Genomic DNA, 21,818 nt, shown 5'->3' with positions numbered 1-21,818 from the left:
TAAATGTATTGTCCACGGTTAACTAGCTACCTTTCCTTGTGTGGTCTTCCTTAGTCCTCAAACGTAGAATTGTCTCTCAAATGCAGCGCTGCTTGTATTACATTTATAGTGCTATTTATTTTATTCATTTATTTGTGTATTTATTTTAATTGAACTAGGGATCCTTCAACACCTGAACTTTTTATTTTATTTTAACTTTTTCAGGTAAAACAATACTTTTATTTTGGCGTCGTCGAGGTACGACGCACCGGAAGTACATACATTCAGTCCTGTCACTCAAAAATAGAAAGCAATGTTGTTTTAGATGCTGTAAAAGCTGGATAACAATGAAACAAATGTTTGATTTTTCTTTTCTTTGGATGCTTCTTGCTTTCTCAGTTGAAATCCAGTGCTGACGCTGCGCTGTTCAGTAAGGGTCCTTATGAAAGACTCGAGCATGCTGAATGTGGACGATCATGCCAGGCTGGATATTCGGATGATCGTGTGGTTTGCTGCTTTTACTCGAGGATTATCTCTCGTTTTACAGGTAGGGCGACCTGACAGTGCTCGGATTTAGTTTTTTTTTTCTCCAAGTCGTTAAAGCAAAACATAAAGCACATTTTAAGTGACCTTTCCGCGTTGGCGTGTAACTTGGCTAGCTACTAGATTACACCTGCACGTTTAATGAATCCTGAGTGCGGTGCAGCAGCAGTGCCTGCCGCTGAGGTTTGGGGGGGGTTCTCTAAAATGTTATGGTGGAAAATGCCTGTGTAAAATTGTACACGCAAGCAAGGGGTTTCCCGTCATGTCCTGTCAAGATAGTCATGTCTTGCCAATTAAGTGCTAAGAAAGTAAACATCAGTGCGTAAATCGCTGTTTACGGTTTATTTTACAGCAGTAAAGTGAACAACAGTGTGGAGAAATTACATCAGTGATATGCTATAAAATCAGCAATATTCTGTGTATTTTATAAACGGTAAGCCTGTAAATTTTGCGGGAAAGTACGGAGCCTCTAAAGTATCATGGTAGAGAAATATTATTTAAAAAGAGGGGACGTTTTATTTAGTTACTTTGAGGAAACGTTGATAAAATGATCTCTAAATATTAATTTTCTACCTTGAAAGTGGGCTCAGCATCCTTTGGATTCTCCTTTTCTCTCAGTGTGGACAGCGTGCGTGTTCACGTATTGGTCTGCCACCTTGTGGTCAAATAAATAATGCATTAAAACCCAGGTCTTCAACTGCGGATCATCAATCCAGTTTCCAATCTTGGGTTGTGTTATCACTGATAGTTAATTCAACTGTTGATAAAATATCTGGTTGACCACCTAAGGTCAAAACTACCTGTGTTTACAAACTCCAGGACTGGAAACTAGATTGAGGTCTAAAAGAAATATTCTATATTATATTTACGGCATTTAGCTGACGCTCTTATCCAGAGCGACTTACAAGGTAACTCGTATTACAGAGGTGGGTCAGTGTAGTGTTAGGAGTCTTGCCCAGGGACTCTTATTGGTGTGCGTACGACCCAGACTGGGAATCGAATCCTGGTCTCCCACATGGTGTAATAGCTCACTGGCAGCTAGTGGTTTTATCTTCTGGGTTGTGAGCTACATTCAAAAAGAAGAAATGCTTGATTTTGTTTATTTTGTCTCCCACCTAGGCGGTGCTAAATGCAGCTATTCCTGATCATGTTGCAGATGCCTTCAGTCCTCCGCGGCTCGAGGAACCACAGCTCCTTGACAGTAGCATTGAGGTGCTGCTTGGTGGTCTAGGTCGTTGGGATGCAGAACATTTCCTCTTCATTGCAGAGCGTGGCTACTTGTATGAACACAACTTTGCTTTCTTTCCACTGTTTCCGCTGATCTTGCGTTCAGTAGCAGCTACCTTGCTCTTGCCTCTGAGTCCCTTTCTCACAGTACGTGGACGTTTACTTCTGGCAGTGGCCGTCGTTAATAGCGCACTGTTTGTGCTGAGTGCGGTGACATTGTATGGACTAGGCCGGGTAGTTTTACAGGATCGAAAGCTTGCCCTGGTCTCAGGCCTTGTCTACTGCCTTACGCCAGCCAATGTTTTCATGTTGGCAGGCTATTCTGAAACCCTCTTTGCAGCGCTCACTTTTGGTGGGTTGTGGTTGTTGGAGAGGGGCTTCACACTTCGAGCATGTCTCCTCCTAGCTTTATCTACCGCCACACGTGCTAATGGACTTGTTAATGTCGGATTCCTGTTGTACCGGCTCCTGCAGAAGAGCCTTGGCCTGGCCAGAGTTTACAGTAAAGGAGTGGTGTGGCAGAGGAGATGCTGCCTCTACACTGTGGCAGCTTTTAGATTTTTGCTTATGTTAACGCTTTGCCTTTCAGTCGTTGTACTGCCGTTTTGTCTCTTCCAGTTTTATGGCTACTACACATTCTGCGTACCCTCTGTGACTCAGGAGCAGGCATCTCCTGTGCTTCTTAAATTGGCCAAGGATAAAGGATACAGAGTCCCTGATGCAGCAGCACCAAGACCAAGCTGGTGCTCGAAGTCCATTCCAGTGCTGTACTCTTACATTCAAGATGTTTACTGGGATGTGGGATTTCTTCGCTATTTCCAGTTCAAGCAGATGCCCAACTTTCTCCTGGCACTGCCTATTGCTAGTCTGAGTGTCATGGCACTGTACATCTACATAAGGGCGAATCCACATTTTTGTCTATATCTTGGTCTGGGGGAGAGTGGAACGAAAGGAAAAGATGGAAAACCACCAACAGACTTCTACAGCACCAAGGTGTTTGTGTACATTGCTCATTGCTCCATCTTACTTATATTTGGCACATTCTGCATGCATGTCCAGGTAAGTTTCTCTTAAACCATTAAGATAATATTTTCCAAACTCCTAAAACATCACCAAGTTCACCTCAGGAAGGGCTTGTTAAGTGATTAATTAGTTATGTCAGGTGCGTTGAGAGCAGGACAAGTGGAAAAGCACACAAACAGCAGAAATAAATAAAATAGCATATGTAGGACATGTGGTACTAATAACTCTACTATAATATAAATATTCAATAATAATGGACAGTGGAAGATTTTCTGTCATGTCATGAGATTTAGTTGGTGAGGTTAATTAGTCCAATTTTGCATTTTTTCTGCTTTAATTACTAGACTGATCTTTTATGCGACTGACTGATATAATAGACCTATGAAGTTGGGTGTAATTGTGTTAAAAATCAGAGCTGATTTCTGTATCAAAGCGCCCAGTCCATCAACAACAGTGGCGGTAGGTAAAAATACTAATATTCGTCATACAGAACTCCAACTTCGACCTAGTGGGCATGACTAGTGACATCTGACAGGATTCACTTGGTTCTTTAGATAATGGGACGCATATATTCACAGAGTGTATCTAGGCATTTGAATGTCATTTTGTGATATTTGTGTGGTGTCATCTGCAGGGTAAAATGTAGGCAATTATAAAGAGTGTAACATAATTTGATGTAAATGTGTTCCTTAGGTGCTTACCCGATTCCTAGCAGCGTCTTCGCCTGTGGTCTTTTGGGTCAGTGGCCACTTTCTCGTCACCTGTGAACCTTTATTACGAGAGAGTAAAAGCTTCGCTCATGGACAAGAAAAGGAGAGTGTCAGAAAAGGCTTTGTTGGTTTTTCCTTAATGTGCATAAACAACCCTGTTACACAGCTGTTGATGCACTGGAGGACTTGCTCTTTTTCCACCCGCTGCATCCTTGGATACTTTATCTCATACTGGCTAATTGGACTGGCTCTGCACTGCAACTTCCTGCCTTGGACCTAATGTACTGGATTTAACTGATCACAAAATGCACTGGAACATCAATAGTATCTCCTGGATCTTACTGTTTGTTTTGTTTTTGTTTTTGTTTTGTTTTGTTTTTTAACATCCAAGTCATTCTTATTCTTTTGTCTACTTAAAAACATAATTTTTTAAATTATAAATTAAATAACTGCCGCATCTTCCTATTTTTTGTGTGTTTTAAATATTGGTTGTGTTTAATCAAGAGCTGAATGTATTTCTCTTAAATGTAGATTTTACAGGTACTCTAAGGATGCAATGGCATTCACTAAGTGTGCGTCCTGATCACTAAAATGTAATTTAGATTTTTAAAATTCTTTTTCTATTACAAACTATCCGCATCCTCTCTGAAATAGACGAAGAAATAGAGGTAAAGCTGTTTCAAATGATAGAATTGTTTCTTCTTCAGTAGAGATCATTTTCCTTTTAATAATAAGGCAGACCTTTTGACTAATATCCAATAGATGTGGCCTGCTGCTATGTTCAAGACTAAGCTCACTAAACTTAATGTATACAGTGCATTCAGAAAGTCTTCAGACCTTTTCACTTTTTTCATATTTTGTTATCTTGAGGCCCTTGCTAAACAAATATATATATATATATATATAAATAAATCATGCCCCCCCCCCATATATCAATCTGCACTCAATGCCCCAGAATATGAAAGTGAAGTGAGTATGTTTGCAAATTGATTAAAAAGGAAAAACTACAGTTTGCATGGACTTCAGTATTGAGACCCTTTGCTATCAAAACCTTCACTGTCCACCTGTGCTAAATTCAGTTATTGGACATAATTGGGAAAGACACACCTGTTTGTATAAGGGCTCATAGCTGACAATGCATATCAGAGCAAAAACTAAGCCACAAAGAAAAAAGAACTTCCTGTTCAGCTCAGAGACAGGATTGTGTGGAGGCATGGATCGAAAGAAGGCTACAATAAATATCTCTGCTGCATTAAAGGTTCCCTAAGGCACAGTGGCCTCCATAATTCCTAAAGGGCTTGGTAAGAGAGGTGACCAAGAACCAAATGCTCACTCTAGCTAAGCTCCAAAGGTCCTGTGTGCAGAAGGCAAAAACTTCCAGACAGGAGCCTCTCTTCAGTAAAAGACACATGAAAGCCTCTAAATGACTCTCAGACTGCGAGAAACAAGATTATCTGGTCTGATAAAACCAATATTGAATTTATTGTCATATTGTCATTAACAATAGATCTCCAAGCACTGCTCTGCGCATGCTCATCACGTGCCCAAACAGTAAAGCATGGTGGTGGCAGCATCATGCTGTGGGTGAGGGAGACTGGTCAGGGTTGGGGGACAGCTGAATGAAGCAAAGTACAGAGATATTCTTGGATATAGTGATAGACTGGGAAGAAGGTTGACCTTCCAACAAGGCAATGACCCTAAGCACACAGGAGTGGCTTAGGGACAACTCTGTGAATGTTCTTGAGTGGCCCAGCCAGAGTCCTGACTTGAACCCAATTGAACATCAATGGAAACACCTGAAAATGTCTGGCCATCCAACCTGAAAGAGCTTGAAAGGATCTGCAGAGAAGAATGTCGGAAAATCCCCAAATCCAGGTGTGCAAATCTTGTGGAATCTTAGCTAAAAAGACAGGAGGCCGTAATCTCTTGCAAAAGTGCTTCAGCTGAGTACTGAGTGAAGGGGCTGAATATTTCAGTGCAGTATTTTAATTTTTCCTTTTCAGTAAATTCTGTTTTTGAGTGCAGTCTGGAGGAAAGACAGCTTATGTGTGACACTGTTTAAAAATTGAAGAAAGAAATTTAAGTATGAGAAAACAAAACTAACTTCTAAACTCGACGATTCGACCAGTTTATGAGGAGCCTGGCACTGGTCATCCCATCATACCAAAAAAAAAAAAAAAAAAAGGACTAAAATGTTAGAGGGCGCTACCGTATGGGCTAAATGGCTAAAATGTAAACCTAGTCTTTCAGAAAGGATTTATTTTATTTTGTAATGCAGTAGAATTAAAAATTAAAGGAACATTAGAAAATCACTGAAACTTGGCATGTTCTCGTCTTTCTACAGCAGACAGTTTTTGCTTGCCCCGACTCCTTAAATGTCAGACAGTGATAGAAAGTCCAATTACTGAACTTACTGGACTTTTTACTAGCGCTAAAAACCCAGACTGCGCTGTTGGCATGTTTAATGCTGTTCTTCGTTGAAAAACTAATACGGTTGTCTGTGTGGAAAATTATGAATAATTCACAAATTAGCTCCACATGGACCTATTCTTTTTGGACTCGCTCAGGGGCGCCCTCTGGCGTCCTAACGAACCCATAGACACCAAGTTTTTCTTCTCTCTACAAGTTCTGTGGTATTATCTTAGCTCTGATTAGTCAATAAAACTCTGATGTTTGACCGATGTGCTAAAAAAACCCCTGTGAAGAGCATTATTAATAATCGAGTTTGTGGGTATATCTTGAACAGGTGAATCTGAGCTGTTAGGGAAGTGACGCGAGTGTCAACAACACCACTCGGTTTGTAGCGCCTGTCCTGGTTTCCACAGGCCGAGAACTGGAAGCTTGTTCGAGACACCCACCCGACACCCAGCGCTCAGTGAATACCACCAACCCTTTACCCTTTGAAGGCTAGAGGCGGGTGATTTGCGGAGTTATGCACCGTCGTGTAACGCGACACGGTCGGTAGGCAGAAGCGGTGGAGTGCGAATGGAGTCCGCGGTCAGATGAGCCGGCCGGAAAGGGGATGGAGCTGAGCGCTGTTTCAGCTTCTGGCTAACGGAGCTCACTGGATACGATTTTCACCAACATGTCGTGAATGTCAGCTAGCTAGCTACATAACCTACATTACAAAATGTCCGTGTTTAGTTGACTAGCTGTAGTATTGCCCTCCATAATATTGACTAATAGTAACATTTAGCTAGCTAGCTAACAAGCCTGGGGTTATTAATTGGCTAATGCTAGCTAGCTGGCTAATATCACTAACCTAGCCGGTTTTCAATCATATTACCTGAATAATTATATCAGTTTTGGGCTGAATATGAATGTCTGAAACTAGCTAGCTAGTACACTGAGTGGGGACGTGTTTTGGATCATGTAGGATTTCACAACCTCACTTGAGGAAATGGCTTCCGTTTAGTATAGCTAGCTAGGTTAGCTACCGTGTAGGCTAACGTTAGCTAGCTAGGTGAACCTTGTTTATTCGGTTCTGTTGTGCTATTTTTGCTAACCGTGGGTACGCACACATAGATGGACAGGTTACTATGAGGCATTAGCATCAGCTCAGTAATTTGAGGAGTGATGCTGGCATTTCCTTCTAACTGGGACAGCATTGTTCATGTTGACAAGTTAGCTAGTGCTAGGTAGCTAGTTAGCTAGCTAGCTCGAACCTCTAGATAGCTAGCACTACCTCTGCTAAACTCGTTGGTCCTATTTGGTCTCAGTCTGTTACAATGAAAAACTGCGAATATCAACAGATCGACCCCCGAGCACTCGGAACACCAGCCTCAACACCAAGTTCCACTCTACAATGTGCGAAGACAAATTCACATCGTCCGCGAAGGAAATGGGAAGTTTTCCCAGGCAGAAATCGCTTCTACTGTGATGGACGCATCATCGTTGCCCGGCAGTGCGGCGTGCTGCCTCTTACACTCGGCCTTATTCTCCTCACCAGTGGCCTATTCTTTATGTTTGAGTGAGTAGCTCCTAACATAATTCAGTATTTTTATGATAGTTCAATAGTGAGTGTGGCGAATATTCTGGCAAATGTGTTGACATTTTGACATCTCTTCCTGAACAGTTGCCCCTTTCTGGTGGCTAACCTCACCGTCTGCATCCCAGTGATTGCTGGAGTACTGTTTTTGGTTGTGGTCATTACCCTTCTTCAGACCAGTTTTACAGACCCAGGGATCCTACCAAGGGCTTTACCAGAAGAGGCTGCTGACATAGAGCGGCAGATCGGTGAGATTCTTGTCTGAACTCTTCGTTGGCAGATTGACTTTGAGGTTTAGGGTGGCAAAAGCTTTCGAGAATGTTCATGTATGACTTCTAATAGAGATGTTTAAAATGTTAAGCAGATTGACAGTGAAGGGTTTACTGTTGTATTTACTGTTATTATTTATGTATGTCATATTCCTAGATAACTCTGGGTCCGGCACATACCGTCCACCACCTCGGACTAAAGAGATCCTTATAAATGGGCAGGTGGTCAAACTCAAGTATTGCTTCACGTGCAAGATGTTCCGTCCACCCCGTACTTCTCACTGCAGTCTTTGTGACAACTGTGTTGGTAAGACCCTATGTTAAAATATAAAGATTAACACTTATAGTGATGATTTTTGTTTGGGCATTTACTTTGTTGTGTAATAAATCAGTCAGAATGTTTGCGTAATAGGAAGTGTGAATGCTATTAGTTATGCTTGTTTGTTCTCCGTGCAGAGCGTTTTGACCACCACTGCCCATGGGTGGGGAATTGTGTTGGGAAGCGCAACTATCGTTTTTTCTATACCTTCATAGTCTCATTGTCTTTTCTCACCTCCTTCATCTTCGGCTGCGTGATCACCCATCTCACTTTACGTAAGTCACCTGAACCCATCATGCTGTGAATCAGAGAGTGTTGTCAGTTTCTACAGCAAATTAAACTTAACTGTTACTGTTTGGCTCTCCAGTTCCTTTAGAGAAAAGCTGTAAGTAGCAATAGAATTAAGAGTGTTTGGATGAGTACCTCTAAATCTGCCCTAATCTTTAACAGGTGGTAGTGCTCTGCCATTCACTCTGGCATCATACAACCAAATGCTTACACAGAGCGATTAAGTATAAGCATGTGCTTCATGAGGAGATGAACGCAGGTTATTTAAATGAAAGTTTACACATTCTGATATGCTCAAATAACAGTAGCTGGGAGCTTAGCTAGTAGCTAATAATGCTAATAGAAACATTTACCTTTAAGTCTCTTTAAGAAGTACTTTGCAGCTTATATGAATTGTGTATATACTTGGAGATTTCCTGATTGCTTGCTGAATAATCAGTTGTGTTACCTACAGGATCACAAAGTGGAAGAGGTTTCGTACAAGCCCTGCAGGAGAGCCCAGCCAGATATCCTTTCTAACCTTTCTGTCTGCTATCTTACTGCCTGGTCAGTTGTGTGAAATGGACAGATTGGCTGTTTCCCAGACCACTGCCTGCTGCTGCTACTGCTGCTTCATCTTCTCCAAATCCCATTCATCCTTAATCAGCTCAGTCAGTCCTTTGGGCTGTGTCCTTTTGATCACATGTAGCTGCTGCTGCTATAGATTGGCTGCCAAGCAGGTGTCCAGCCTCTTGAAAGAAAACAGTGTGATGTCACTGACTAGGCAGCATGGTTTGTGTGTTTGGGGTCAGCAGGTGGAAAGAATCTTGATAGTCTGTTGTTTTAGCTATGTTTAAGCCTATATTTAGCTTTCTTTAGCAGCATAGTGCTGCATTACAATTCGGTTATTTTCATGGGGAATACAACGGCATACTGATTTAATCCTGGTAGTGTTTAATATAAAGAGCATCGTAGATCAGAAAGTTCACAACTAATATCTGTATTTAATCCTTAACTCCTCTGGCAATGTTGTGGAGCTGGTGGTTTGTTTCTTCTCCATTTGGTCTATTCTAGGCCTCTCTGGCTTCCACACATACCTGGTAGCCTCCAACCTCACAACTAATGAAGATGTAAGTGTCTCTGTGTGATCAATAGCTGTGCTTGTGTGCTATTCTAGTAGTAGTGTAGTATTCTGCAGCAAAAGATCTGTGCATCCGTGTTTCACAGCAAAGGATAAATGTCATGCTAGCATCTAGTTAGCTTTAGCCTGGCTCTCCTCTGAATCAGCATCGTCTTGTTTTTTTGGTCAGGATTTCCTGTAATAGCAGCTGCAGCCACAATTCTTTTTACTACTAATGCTAATGATCGTTTTGATGTAGTAAGCTCAAAACTGTGCCAGTGTAGTAAGCGTCTTAGAAATGAGTAGGGCTGAAAAGACGAATAAGTCTCACTCCTATGTAAATAATATTTCTTAAGTAGGTCACTGCATACCGTATCACAGTCATTATTTGAAATGTAGATATTCATTTAAACCAACAATGTCTTTATTTTAACAACCCTTTACAGATAAAAGGCTCTTGGTCAGGTAAAAGAGGAGCAGAAGAGTCAGGGAACCCTTACACCTACAACAGTGTCTTCACTAACTGCTGTGTGGTGCTGTGTGGTCCCATGCCTCCCAGGTCAGTACTGAAAGCTAGAGATACACAACCACATTTTCTCACAAATTGACTGTTTGTTCTCAACATTGTAAATCACAAGAATGCCACAATAATCATTTAATAATGTGTATATTGTTTTTTAGTTTGATTGACAGAAGAGGTTTTTTACCTCCGGATGTTATCTCCCAGACTGTCAACTCTGAGACTGATCTCCATCCTTTCATGGCAAAGAATGACCCCAACATGGTAAGCATAACATCTGCTCTGGTTTATGAGACTCCTTCAGTGCTCATCACTGCACTGCCCTAGAGTCCTGTTTATCAAGCGTACTGAAGAAAGAAGGCAAATGTAAAGTTGTTTTCTGTTTAGCCAATACCAGTAAACTTCATTAAAGAAGTAGGGATCTATGAGCGCGGATAACATATTCTGAGGCCAGAACATATTCTAAAGTTGGTATCCACTCAATATAACCCTTTGCTCCTCTCCTGTATTTACTTAAACGAGAACAGTAAAACAGTTGTGTTGCTGAATGTGATGTCTGAGTACTTTGCTGGGATTTCATGATGACATTGTAGCAGCGTGTGCATGTAAACCGACTCTAAAACATTAGTGTTTCTTTCATTTTTTGAGGAGGTATTTAAGGCATAGGGCTGACCTCTTTCATTGTGTGGCATTTAATATGCTGACGCTCAAAGAAAATGACATTACACACATTTAATAGGACTAATGCACATTTTAAAACACCATTTTCAGTTGTTGTACCTAATGCATTGTAAAATATAAACCTGCCAGTTGCAGGAAATCCTGATCTGAGCTTTAAGCAGTGTACTGTATTATGACAATAAGCTGCTTTTAACAGGAGGACAACTGTCAGGACTTTGCTGTCTCCTGCACTGCCTGAGTGCTCTGGCAGGTGTCTGAGTTTGGATGGTAAGGGTGTGTTATTGGGAATTTTGCATGCTACTCCTGCCTTCTTTTCATTCATGACTTTAACCATCACTTATGCTTATTGTAGCTCAGCTTCATGTATGTACATGTTCTCTGTTGCAGCTTATCTTCTACACTCTGCACTGTCACTAACACTCTAAATCTTTAGCGTTCATTTGTGATGTGTATTTGCATTGTCTAATTGCTGTACTGTTCTTGGGATGTTAAAGTTTGCGCACCTCTGGTCAAAATGTCTGTTACTTAAATAGTTATTTGAGTAGAAGATGTACTGATCTCTAAAAGGCATCAAGTTAAAGGTTTACAGTTTGAACACACTATGGGGATGTGAAGGTGAGAACTTTTTACATAGAGCTTTTTTTTATTTTTATTTTTTTATTTACAATTCCTGGGATTTTTATGCTCCTATGCTGAGATTGTTCTTATTAAACAAGAAATGAGGGTTCCTAGCTGCTTTACCAATAATGTTAAATAAATATATGTAACAATATAATTTTTTAAATAACTACATTTTATCAATCATGTCATCTTTACTTGTTTAGCTATTCACACAATGGTGACCAGAAGTGGCCAAACCTTTGCATGCCACTGTATGTATACCAAGTGTCTCTTATAGCAAGCAGATGGGTACAATAGTGACATGGGCTTTGTTTGTTCGTTCTTAGCTCTGTGTGTATACACTTATACCCTACCATGGCTTTACTTCCGCTAATAATCTTACAGGCATAACCGGTTCACTTTTCATGTAAATGCATCATTCCATTGCGCATCCAATTTCCTCTTCGTTTTCAGCAGCTCCAGAAGGTTCCTTCCACATGGGCTCTTGGGTTTCACCGCTTGAAGCTCAGTTTTGTATCTGAATATCCAATGCTTTTCCTAATGAAAACCAGCTTGTCCTTTCACCCATAGTGGCTCTGGGGAAACCATTTATAGTGCCTCCTCTTTGCTCTGTGGTTCTGGAAGAGGCTTCTTGCTTGTCATTTTCTGTCCTTAGAAGTAAAGCTAACCTGCTCAAATGATGAACTGTGCTGCTTCACTCTTACCATATTATCTTCTCCAGTTTCTGTGCATGTTTTGTTGTGCTTTCTCAATCATGCATCATACGTCATTGTGCAGTATTTCACCATAAAATGCAGAATTCCCTGTTTTCACTGCTCACCCTTTTAAGTGTTTCTTGTCCATCTTGTTAATTTCCCTCTCACTCCATTCTCCTGTCCCTCTCTGTGAACAGTGCACACAGAGCACAAAGGAGCTTTTGGAGTCAGTTGCTCACTCTTCACTGGTCCAGAGCACCTGCACCCCAGCAACACCTAAGACTGCCCCAGTGACCCAGGAGAGTCTCCTCATTACTGTCTCCAGCACTCTGTCAGCATCTGGTAGGCCTCCACCTACCGGCTGCTCAGGAAGACAGGCTCGCCGCCCCACAGACAAAACCTGCCCTCCCAGAGGGAGCAAACATAAAACTAGCTTCCGTCTGCCCAGTCCACCGTACGCCCTCAGCCATAGCCCTCTCATTTTAAGTGACGCTCCTGACGTGGGCTTCATTCCACTGACCTGAGTGTAGCTGAGCCACCCCTGGCAGACCTGCACTCTCTCTTCTTTGAACACCCATGTACTGTTGAAAGTGGCTGAGAACAGTGTTTTTGTTCTAACTCAGGATTTTCTCAGGAGACACGCCATCTTGGAAGAGTAGAGGACATCCACTCAACTGAGGACTTATTGTACAGTTTTGTGAATAGATGACTGATCTTAGCACCAACTACTGCTGTGTCTTTCATCTGCACCACCTGAATAATGAGAAGCACAAAACCTGTTTTGTGAGAAATGATGTCCTACTTTGTTCACCGTGGTTTTGACTGACATTTGGCGTTCCACTAAGCCTTGAGCCATATTTAAGCCTTTGTCCTTCAGCTTGCAACCATAGCAATAACTTTTTTTCTTTTGAAGACTGGACTCGTTGGAAGCCTCACTTGACATGTACAGCTAATCTTCTGCCGTGTAACCCTGTTTTTGGAGGTGCACTATATGTCCTAAAGTTTGGCCATCCAAACTCTGGGCCTCATTCACCAACCATTCTTAAGAGGGAGTTTCTTTTTTATTATAAGAGCATAGCTGCAAGCAATTCTGCAGTTTCAAAACACCTCATTAACCTGATGTAGGCTTAGTTGTCAGGGCTCTGCTCAAGAACAAATATGAGAAGATTCTTAAGATGGCATTGGTGAATGTAGCCCTCTGTTTTTAAGTCAAGGATATTAATAAAGAGCTTGTCTCTCTTTTGCTGCCTTAATAGCCTGTACTAATTCATACCCCTCTAATCCATTTATTGCATTGGCAATGATCTTTGCCATTTCATTCAAATGGCAGTGCTTTTCTGTGGCTATTATGCAAGCTGCATAACTGTAACTGATCACATGAATCCGCTGTGGGTGCATCTTCTAACTAAATTCATTAACTAAAATTGGTTAGACTCTTGGACATATAATGTATAAAACACCAAAAACAAAATAGTAAGCAGTAAGTGTGGAACAGGGCGAGCCCTGTTGCTGTTCAGAAGTATTTAAGGTACACTGTTGGTTAGGAGTATAATTACTGGACCTCATGTTGGATTAAAGCCCTAGAACTGTGGTCCTTAAAGCTTCTATCCTCATTAGTAAAATTTGATTTTTACTTATTTTATTTATTCAGACAAATTAAAGGTTCACATAATCTAAAAAATGGACCTCAGCTGGAGAAAGATTAGTGATGCAGGACTCTGCCATTTATGAGCCGCCTTTGTGCTGAGATGCTTTCAGAAAACCTATCCGTGGTTCACAAATCAAAACTACAGATGTGAGATGTGGGTTTTTTTTTTGTATTAGTAAGTAAACCTGTTAAGCCAAGTTTGAGAACCACAGTCAGGAAACCTTTGGTCACTATAGAGTCCTTATTTATTTGATTGGTTTAATGTCTTTCCACAAGAATGGTTGGTAATTTTAGAAGTGTCACTTTCGATGTTAAGCTAGTGCATTTAAAAAAGTAATAACTGTACTTCTTTGCAGGAGATTGTGTTAAGCTAGTGACATACAAGGGGTAGATACATAATGGAAACACTGGTTAATGTATGGGTATCAACAGAATAAGAGTTGAGCTGACTTTAGAACAGCATCAACTAATTCAAGAAACAGCTATGTGGGTTCAGTGCTTCCCTTAGTTTCCCATTCTCTTAGTGTGTCATTGCTTTTTTAAATGTTGGTTGTAGGGGTCATATCAACCCCCTTAATGTGATATTTCTATTATTTTGTCATTTCTTTGTAAGGTAGGCTGCCTAATAATATATGTTTTAAGCATAAGCATTCACAAGAACACAACAAAGTGTTGTTGAAAGTACAACTGAAAGTAAATATAACACTGCCAACATTTAGACATGTGAGAGTGAACTGTACTCACTGTGATGTTTTTTGAGGTGAACTGAATTAAGGGTGCAGGAGAAGCCTATATGTTTGTGTCTAGCCTCTATGACTAAATAGTCACAAGAAGTCATGAAAATGCTACAGTGGGCAAATTGTTTCGTTGTCCAGGCACTAATGGGTAAAGACCAAGTTTGTGAAGCAGAGTGCTGCAACACCAAATGTCATTAATACTTAAAAAAAAAAAAAAAAAAGAAAGAAAGAAAAGAGGAGGAATGGGGGCTGTGATCTGCACTCATGCTCTGATATGCTTAAAGAATGTGGACCTGCAATCAGTCATTCCTACCTTCATTTGACTTGAACCTTGACTGCAAGCCCCTGTCCAACACTAGATGGCGCAAGTGTTCTTTGTTTCAATTGAAGTTCAGTTCAGTTAAGTGATGAGCTTGCATTATCCAAGCTGGTGTTTCTTCAGACCAGGGTTAACCCTGTGCTGCAAAATGGAGTGAACATTACATTCTAAAACCGTGTGTATTTTTCACCCTGTATGATGTAGTAACAGCCGTCACTCCTCTGGGAAAGCTTGGGGGGAACAGGGCTAGATATTCCCTTCCATTCAACCGAAAGAGCGTTGGTGAGATTCGGCAGTAATGTTGGCCAAACAAAAAGGGTGGAATGCAGCCATTGAGCATATATTTTAATTTATTCCAGAGTTGTTGGGTGGGGTTGAGGTCTTCCACTGGAACTGTGAATCAGATCTCTTTATGGACCTGGCTTTGTGCATGGGGGCATTATGGTGGAACAGGAAAGGACCTTCCCCAAACCCTTGTCAAACAACATACATCTTTACGGTATGATTTCCCCTCAACAGAGTAGAACGCAGGTTTGGTTCCTGACTTCTCTGTGAACTTCTTCTCCAGACGCTGTTTGGATTTGTTCAGTTCTACCAGTAGCTCACCAGTAGATTTACTTAATTAAATGCCTTCTGGTCAGGTAAATACAGATCATATTTACACTGTGTACAGTGTGCATGTACAGTCAGATCCACCAGGAAATAAACTGGATTTAATGTAAACTACACTAATTAGTGGTGAGAAAGTGCCTAACATTGCACTGACAAAAAAATGATGAAAGATTGACCACATCCTCTTGGTGTGGTGGGATGTGGTGAAAAGACTATGATCATATCTTACCCATCACTTCTGATTCATGCTATTTTGACTTATAGTCATAATGAAACATACAAGCTGCTGTCTAGACCATTGCCTTGTAAGGGTTGTATCTGCCAACTATACTTAAAACAATTAGGGATGTTTTGTGGTGTAAGCATAATCCAGTGAGCAGTAAAACCTGACATTTTCTATGTGCTATGTAAGTATTGCTAGCAAATGCTGCTGTTTGGTTTACTAAAGCTTTTTTTTTTTCTTCTGCTAAATCCTAATATATGCTGAGCAGTTTTTAAAATCGGTTGTACTCTATCAGACATCTGATATTGAAAAAGGTGGTTATTCGGACCCCTTGAACTTTTCAACCTTTTGCCACATTTCAGGCTTCAAACATAAAGATATGAAATTGTAATTTTTTGTGAAGAATCAACAACAAGTGGGACTCAATTGTGAAGTGGGATGAAATTTATTGGATATTTTAAACTTTTTTTTTTTAGAAATAAACAACTGAAAAGTGGGGCGTGCAATATTATTCTGCCCCTATACTTTCAGTGCAGCAAACTCACTCCAGAAGTTCAGTGAGGATCTCTGAATGATCCAATGTTGACCTAAATGACTGATGATGATAAATAGAACTCACCTGCTGGATTTGGATACAAAAAGATTTCCCAAGCTTTAAACATCTCAAGGAGCACTGTGCAAGCAATCATATTGAAATGGAAGGAGTATCAGACCACTGCAAATCTACCAAGACCCGGCCATCCCTCTAAACTTTCAGCTCAAACAAGTAGAAGACTGATCAGAGATGCAGCCATGATCACTCTGGATGAACTGCAGAGATCTACAGCTGAGGTGGGAGACTCAAGCTGTTTTGCAAGGAAGAATGGGCAAAAATTTCAGTCTCTCGATGTGCAAAACTGATAGAGACATACCCCAAGCAACTTGCAGCTGTAATCGCAGCAAAAGGTGGCGCTACAAAGTATTAACACAAGGGGGCCGAATAATATTGCATGCCCCACTTTTCAGTTTTTTCTAAAAAAGTTTAAAATATCCAATACATTTTGTTCCACTTCACAATTGTGTCCCACTTGTGTTGATTCTTCACAAAAAATTACAATTTCATATCTTTATGTTTGAAGCCTGAAATGTGGCAAAAGATTGAAAAGTTCAAGGGGGCCGAATACTTTTTATGCTGTATATGTAGTCAGGTCCATAAGTATTTGGACACAAACAGTTTTTTGTGCATATCACCTTATGAAGCAACCAGGATGTGAAAGAATAGACCTTTGTACATTTTTACATCGAAGGGGGTTAACGAAAATATTGCTGCAATCATCAGCATGGAATTATATTTTTACACCGTTCCACCATTTGTACAGGCTCAAAGATAATTGGACATTGGAGACAATTGGAGTGATAAGCAGTTTTATTGCCGAGTGGCCATAAATGAAGGCGACAGAAGGTCTGGAGTTGATTTCAAGTGTTGAATTTGCATTGGTAGCTGTTTGTGGAAAACTCTCAATTTGTGGTCCAAAGAGGTGTTGATGTAAGTGGAAAGCCAAACAAAGCTATCAGAGATAGCAGAATCTTTAGAGGTGGCCAAATCAACAACTGGGTACATTCTTAAAAAGACGGAATGCACTGGTGAGCTCAGCAAAACCAAATGGCCCGGAAGCCTTTGGTAGGCAACTAAAGTAGATGATTGCATAATTCTTATCTTTGCACTCAAGTCAAGAACACCCTCAAAGTTGGAAGACGTATAAATATCAGTCTGAAATCAAGAGATGCTCTCATAAATGTAAACCGAGGGTTTACCTCAACGTACACACCACTGGTATAACACAAGAACAGAAAGATTAGACATCTAAAAGGCTTGCACAGCTCTGGAATAAGGTTCTTTAGACAGATAAAACCAAAATAAACGTTACCAAAATGATTGTAAAAGAGGAGTATGAAGCAGAAAAAAAATCTCTCATGATCCCATGAAACCACATTATCTGTCAAACATGGTGGAGGCAGTGTTGTGACATGGTCATATATCCCAAGGGAACTGGGTCACTGATGTTTGTTTGATGATGTGACTGCTGGTAGACGTAGCAGGAAGAATTCAGAGGTGTGTGGAGCTATACGAACACATCTAAAACAGATTTAGGAATTTATTAAGTAAAAGAGAAAGAGTTGTGACTGAACTGGATAATTGAGATTCCCATTTACTTTGCATACACACAAGTATTACATTCAGACATACATTTCACTTGCTGATGTCAGAACATTTGGTCAGCTTAGTAAAACACCCAGAGGGAGTTATGTAAAAAGATAGCAATATGACTATTGCTGGAAAAAGATGAACTTGGTGTCAAACATGGTGGAGGCAGAGTTGTGACATGGTCATCTATTCCTAAAAGACTTGGTCACTGGTGTTTATTTGATGATGGGACTGCTGGTAGAAGTAGCAGGATGAATTTGGAAGTGTGTAGAGCGCTACTTTCTGCTCTGATTCAGTCAAATATTGCAAAACTGATAGGATGGCTCCTCATAGTGATGATGTATAATGACCCCAAACACTGCAAAAGCAACCCAAGCTATTGGATCTCCTTAAGGCAAAAATATGGAATATTCTTAAATGGCCTGTGTCGGTCACCTGACCTCGACCTCAAAACTGAAGGCAGAAAAACCCGCAAACAAACAGCAACTGAACTGAGTCTTCACGTGTCCCAGCGTGGAAAACTAGGGTGAGAGTGCAGAGTCAACCATGCTACAGGTTAAGGGCCTTGCTCAAGGGATCAAGAGTGGGGGCTTACTAAACCCATGTATTATACCAACAATCTAATCAATGTAATCAATAATCCAGTGCTGTAACCACTGGCCCTTTACAACAACAAAAAACTTTGCAAAAGCTCTCTCTCTCTCTCTCTCTCTCTCTCTCTCTCTCTCTCTCTCATGTGTGTGTATATAATAGAGCACAGTAAAGGAAGAATCTTTAATGTTTAGGATGTAAAGCAGAGTAACTCTTTAAATGCCTGGATTCTAATTCACCCTTGTTCGATCTGCTTTAGCCATGAGAGCTTTGGCTGATATTCTATCTTAGCCATAGGTCATATATTCTCTGTATGCCTTGAGAATACATCTGAGCGTGTTGAAATCCCATTACACGAGAGTTCCTTCCTTTCTGTAGCATAAATCACACACAGGCAAATAATAGTTTGCCTTTCACCTAGGTCTAGGTGCAAACGTGAAAAAATGCATTCCTATATGGTACTTAAACTTTTTTAAACCATTCTTCACACTCACGCTTCTCGTGAGTAGGATCTCTAGACTTTTATGGCACAGCACCAAAGAACCCTTTTTGGGAGATTTGTTTTTAAGAGCTTTTCTATTTTCCCCAAATCACATGACTCTTTTCCCCATTACCACTGTGAACAGTTGGAGATTGCAGAAGCATGACTCACTGTTAACAAGCACAGGCATACTGTTCATACATCACATTATTACAGCAAAAACACACCAGCTTTTTTGTGTTTTGTCCAGAAACAGCAGCGACATCCTTTACAACTCAGCCAGAAACAGATACACACAGGACCACTCAAGGAAGAAATAAAGAATGGGAATTACATTCCAGGACTAGACTTAAATCCCTCTCCGGTAAACCAACCCCATATATGTTGAAAGGTTTGTAGACACCTGCTCATCCATCATTTATTCTGAAATCACAGATAACACAGAGTTTGCCACTCCCATTCCTTCACTGCAGAAACTGTCTCTGGTCTTCTGGGGAGGGTACACGAAGACCACGTTTAAACCTGGTCACTTCATGTGTCTCAGTTTGGTTGGGTTGGAAATCTGATTGCCGTATGGGACGCAAACTACGCAAACTTGCTTGTTGCTCAACAGTTGCGGTACTGCTGTTTCAGTTGTACTGGGAGGAGTGACCAGGCATAAAAGGGTTTACATGTTAGGATTTGGTTGCATTTGGATACAAGAGTATTTCTGAGATACTCCCTAATGTCAGGCACTGATTCTGGATGATTAATTGTGGAGTGCAAACACCCCTCCAGCTCAAACATGTTCCATCACTCCAGAAAACAGCTTTGCCGCTTCATAGCTCTATTCTGAAGGGCTTGTTTGGCTTTGGGCATGCCAATTTGAGGCTCATCAGTGGCTGCTCCAGAGCATCCTATTCTATTGCCAATGCTTTTTATGTATGTGCACTGTATGTGTACAATTGAACACCTGTGTCAGCAATAGGAGTACCTTAGCTAAACTCGTTATGTAGAAAGGGCTACAAGCTTTTGAACAAGTGTGGTGTACATGGTTGGTTTAGAAAGCGACAACAAAGTAAAATTTCAATTGTGGTGTTTCATCAAAGGCTGAAAAGCTTGGCTAAGTAAGAGCTGACACATCATATTTCAGTGTGTTCATGTGCTTGTCAAAACGGAGTACTCTGATATGGCTTAATAGTTCTTAGCCACTACATTGCTTTGGAATCTCTCACACTAGCACACTCCCTTAAGGTGGACAAATGGTTCATATTACAAAAGCTGAAATTCAGTATTTAGAATTTCCTGTGAACATGGATTTGTTCCACCTGCCCAAACCTCTAGCAACTCTAAAACAACAGCAACAGTAGTGTCCATACGTTACACAAGCATCCAAGTGATCTTTTAACAATATAGTAATTTCTGCGATTTAGAAAAGTTGGTCTTCACAGCCAGTGAATGAGACAGGATGTGGGACAAAGGTAAGCCACAGTGCAAAAGGCTTTACATGTAATAGACTTGCTTCCCCTAAATCGCCCTTCATTTGTAATTGGATCCGAAGCCTGGCAGATATGGGATTAGACAAAGCTGAAAGGTAACAGTTATCTACTCTGTTGCATTCTCCCTGCTTAAGACCCCGGATACATTACAAAAAGAGTGACCTGTGGTATTGAGCACAGCATAGCTCAGTAAAATCCACTGATGAATGGGCAGAGATATGTATCTTAAAAGTCCTAATAAACAAATGTTTTTTGTATCCTGTAGGAATATGACTGCTGTCATGTGCAGTTAAAAGACTGCAAATAAATAAACAAATAAACAAATAAATATCTCCTAAAAGCACTGCACTCTATAGACATGCTGAAATGTAGGCATCACATGAATCACATGATCACAATGTGCAGCATTAATCAGGCTATTCTTTTTCTATCATCTCTGATATCTGAATTATAAGTCATGTATTTGTCATGTTGTCATTTTCGCAATTAAGATATTGATGTAATCTTGGTTAGGCCACAGATGCTGATTTTGAGTTACCTACTGATCGGCGCTGTGCAGTCAAGACCACCCACACACACACTGCAACACACTGTCCAAAGGTGAAAGTTTCAGTCTTGTTTTAAGACAAATAATTGCTCTTTGGAGATCGCTCAGTCGTCAGCAGTTTTTTTCTTATTTGAGCCCCTTCTGAACAGCTTTTGTAATACACCAGGACTGTTTCCTCACCAGTCATTTTTGCCTTATCATGTTCTCCTACTTGCAGGCCTGTGCAAAAGTTTAGATTTGTATGTTCTATTTGATAGTATAGTGATTTTAATGTCACGAAACATGTCAACAACTGATGGATTGTAACAGAAAATTAGAGGCATAAATAAAAGAAGACCTACTACACATCTACTCATCCATGCAGATTTCTGATCAGACAAATGTGTAGTGGCAGTCTAGTGTATAAAATCATGCAGATTTGGGTTCGCAGCTTTAGGTATTGTTCATATCAACCATCAGAATAGGGAACAAATGTTATCTCAGTAATTCTAAGTGTGGCATGATTGTTGGTGTCAGACGGGCTGGTTTTAGTATACTGCTGATCTCCTTGGATTTACAGCACGGCAGTCTCTAGAGTTAACCCCTGATGGTATAATAACGAGAAGGAAAAAAAAAACATTCACTGAGTTCTGCAGATGGAAATGCCTTGCTGATGAGCAAGGTCAACAGAGAATGACCAGACAGAAAAGCTATGCTAACTCTATCCAGTTGTGCTAAGCAGAAAATCATCACAGAATGCACAACACATCAAACCTTGAGGTGGATAGGCTATGACAACAGAAGGCCATGGTGGGTTTGCCTCTGTCAGCCAGGAACAGAAACCCGAGGCTACAGTGGGCACAAGCTCACTAAAGACTGGAAAAATGTAGCCTGGTCTGATGAATCTTACCTCCCTATCACTGCTTCTAAAGTGCCGAAGACAACGACATATATGTATTATTTGTATTTCTTGTTTTAGATGTAATGAATGACAAACTGAGGGAGAATATGGTGAAACCCATAATCTATACATCTGAGAAACTTTGGAAACTTAGT

At 40.6% G+C, this 21,818-nt stretch overlaps 2 protein-coding genes across 3 annotated transcripts; both read left to right on the top strand.

Annotated features, from left to right (window-relative positions):
* Positions 1-263: 263 nt before the first annotated feature.
* pigv (phosphatidylinositol glycan anchor biosynthesis, class V) lies at positions 264-3,953 on the top strand. Its single transcript, XM_072678826.1, has 3 exons — positions 264-526; positions 1,642-2,808; positions 3,466-3,953. Exons 1-3 carry the CDS (start codon positions 422-424, stop codon positions 3,760-3,762), a joined length of 1,569 nt encoding a protein of 522 aa, XP_072534927.1. The 5' UTR covers positions 264-421; the 3' UTR covers positions 3,763-3,953.
* Positions 3,954-6,223: 2,270 nt separating this feature from the next.
* zdhhc18a (zDHHC palmitoyltransferase 18a) lies at positions 6,224-15,997 on the top strand. Of its 2 annotated transcripts, XM_072679827.1 has the most exons (10): positions 6,224-7,452; positions 7,558-7,718; positions 7,897-8,046; positions 8,196-8,333; positions 8,801-8,852; positions 9,353-9,455; positions 9,892-10,004; positions 10,127-10,229; positions 10,843-10,913; positions 12,160-12,248. In XM_072679827.1, exons 1-9 carry the CDS (start codon positions 7,211-7,213, stop codon positions 10,882-10,884), a joined length of 1,104 nt encoding a protein of 367 aa, XP_072535928.1. In that variant the 5' UTR covers positions 6,224-7,210; the 3' UTR covers positions 10,885-10,913; positions 12,160-12,248. The 2 variants fall into 2 exon arrangements, with proteins under 2 accessions (XP_072535928.1, XP_072535929.1); XM_072679828.1 differs by lacking the exon at positions 10,843-10,913 and having other exon boundaries at positions 6,227-7,452; positions 12,160-15,997.
* Positions 15,998-21,818: the final 5,821 nt, after the last annotated feature.

Source organism: Salminus brasiliensis, chromosome 5 (assembly GCF_030463535.1).
Source record: "Salminus brasiliensis chromosome 5, fSalBra1.hap2, whole genome shotgun sequence".
Classification (NCBI taxonomy): domain Eukaryota; kingdom Metazoa; phylum Chordata; class Actinopteri; order Characiformes; family Bryconidae; genus Salminus; species Salminus brasiliensis.
This window is presented reverse-complemented; position numbering and strand designations above follow the sequence as displayed.

Excerpts from the sequence above, each read along its gene's own strand:
- pigv (XM_072678826.1), top strand. The coding sequence starts at position 422 with ATGAAAGACTCGAGCATGCTGAATGTGGACGATCATGCCAGGCTGGAT. Across the intron at positions 527-1,641 it reads GATTATCTCTCGTTTTACAG|GCGGTGCTAAATGCAGCTAT; the intron begins GTAGGGCGACCT and ends TCTCCCACCTAG. Across the intron at positions 2,809-3,465 it reads CATTCTGCATGCATGTCCAG|GTGCTTACCCGATTCCTAGC; the intron begins GTAAGTTTCTCT and ends TGTGTTCCTTAG.
- zdhhc18a (XM_072679828.1), top strand. The coding sequence starts at position 7,211 with ATGAAAAACTGCGAATATCAACAGATCGACCCCCGAGCACTCGGAACA. Across the intron at positions 7,719-7,896 it reads TGACATAGAGCGGCAGATCG|ATAACTCTGGGTCCGGCACA; the intron begins GTGAGATTCTTG and ends TCATATTCCTAG. Across the intron at positions 9,456-9,891 it reads ACCTCACAACTAATGAAGAT|ATAAAAGGCTCTTGGTCAGG; the intron begins GTAAGTGTCTCT and ends AACCCTTTACAG.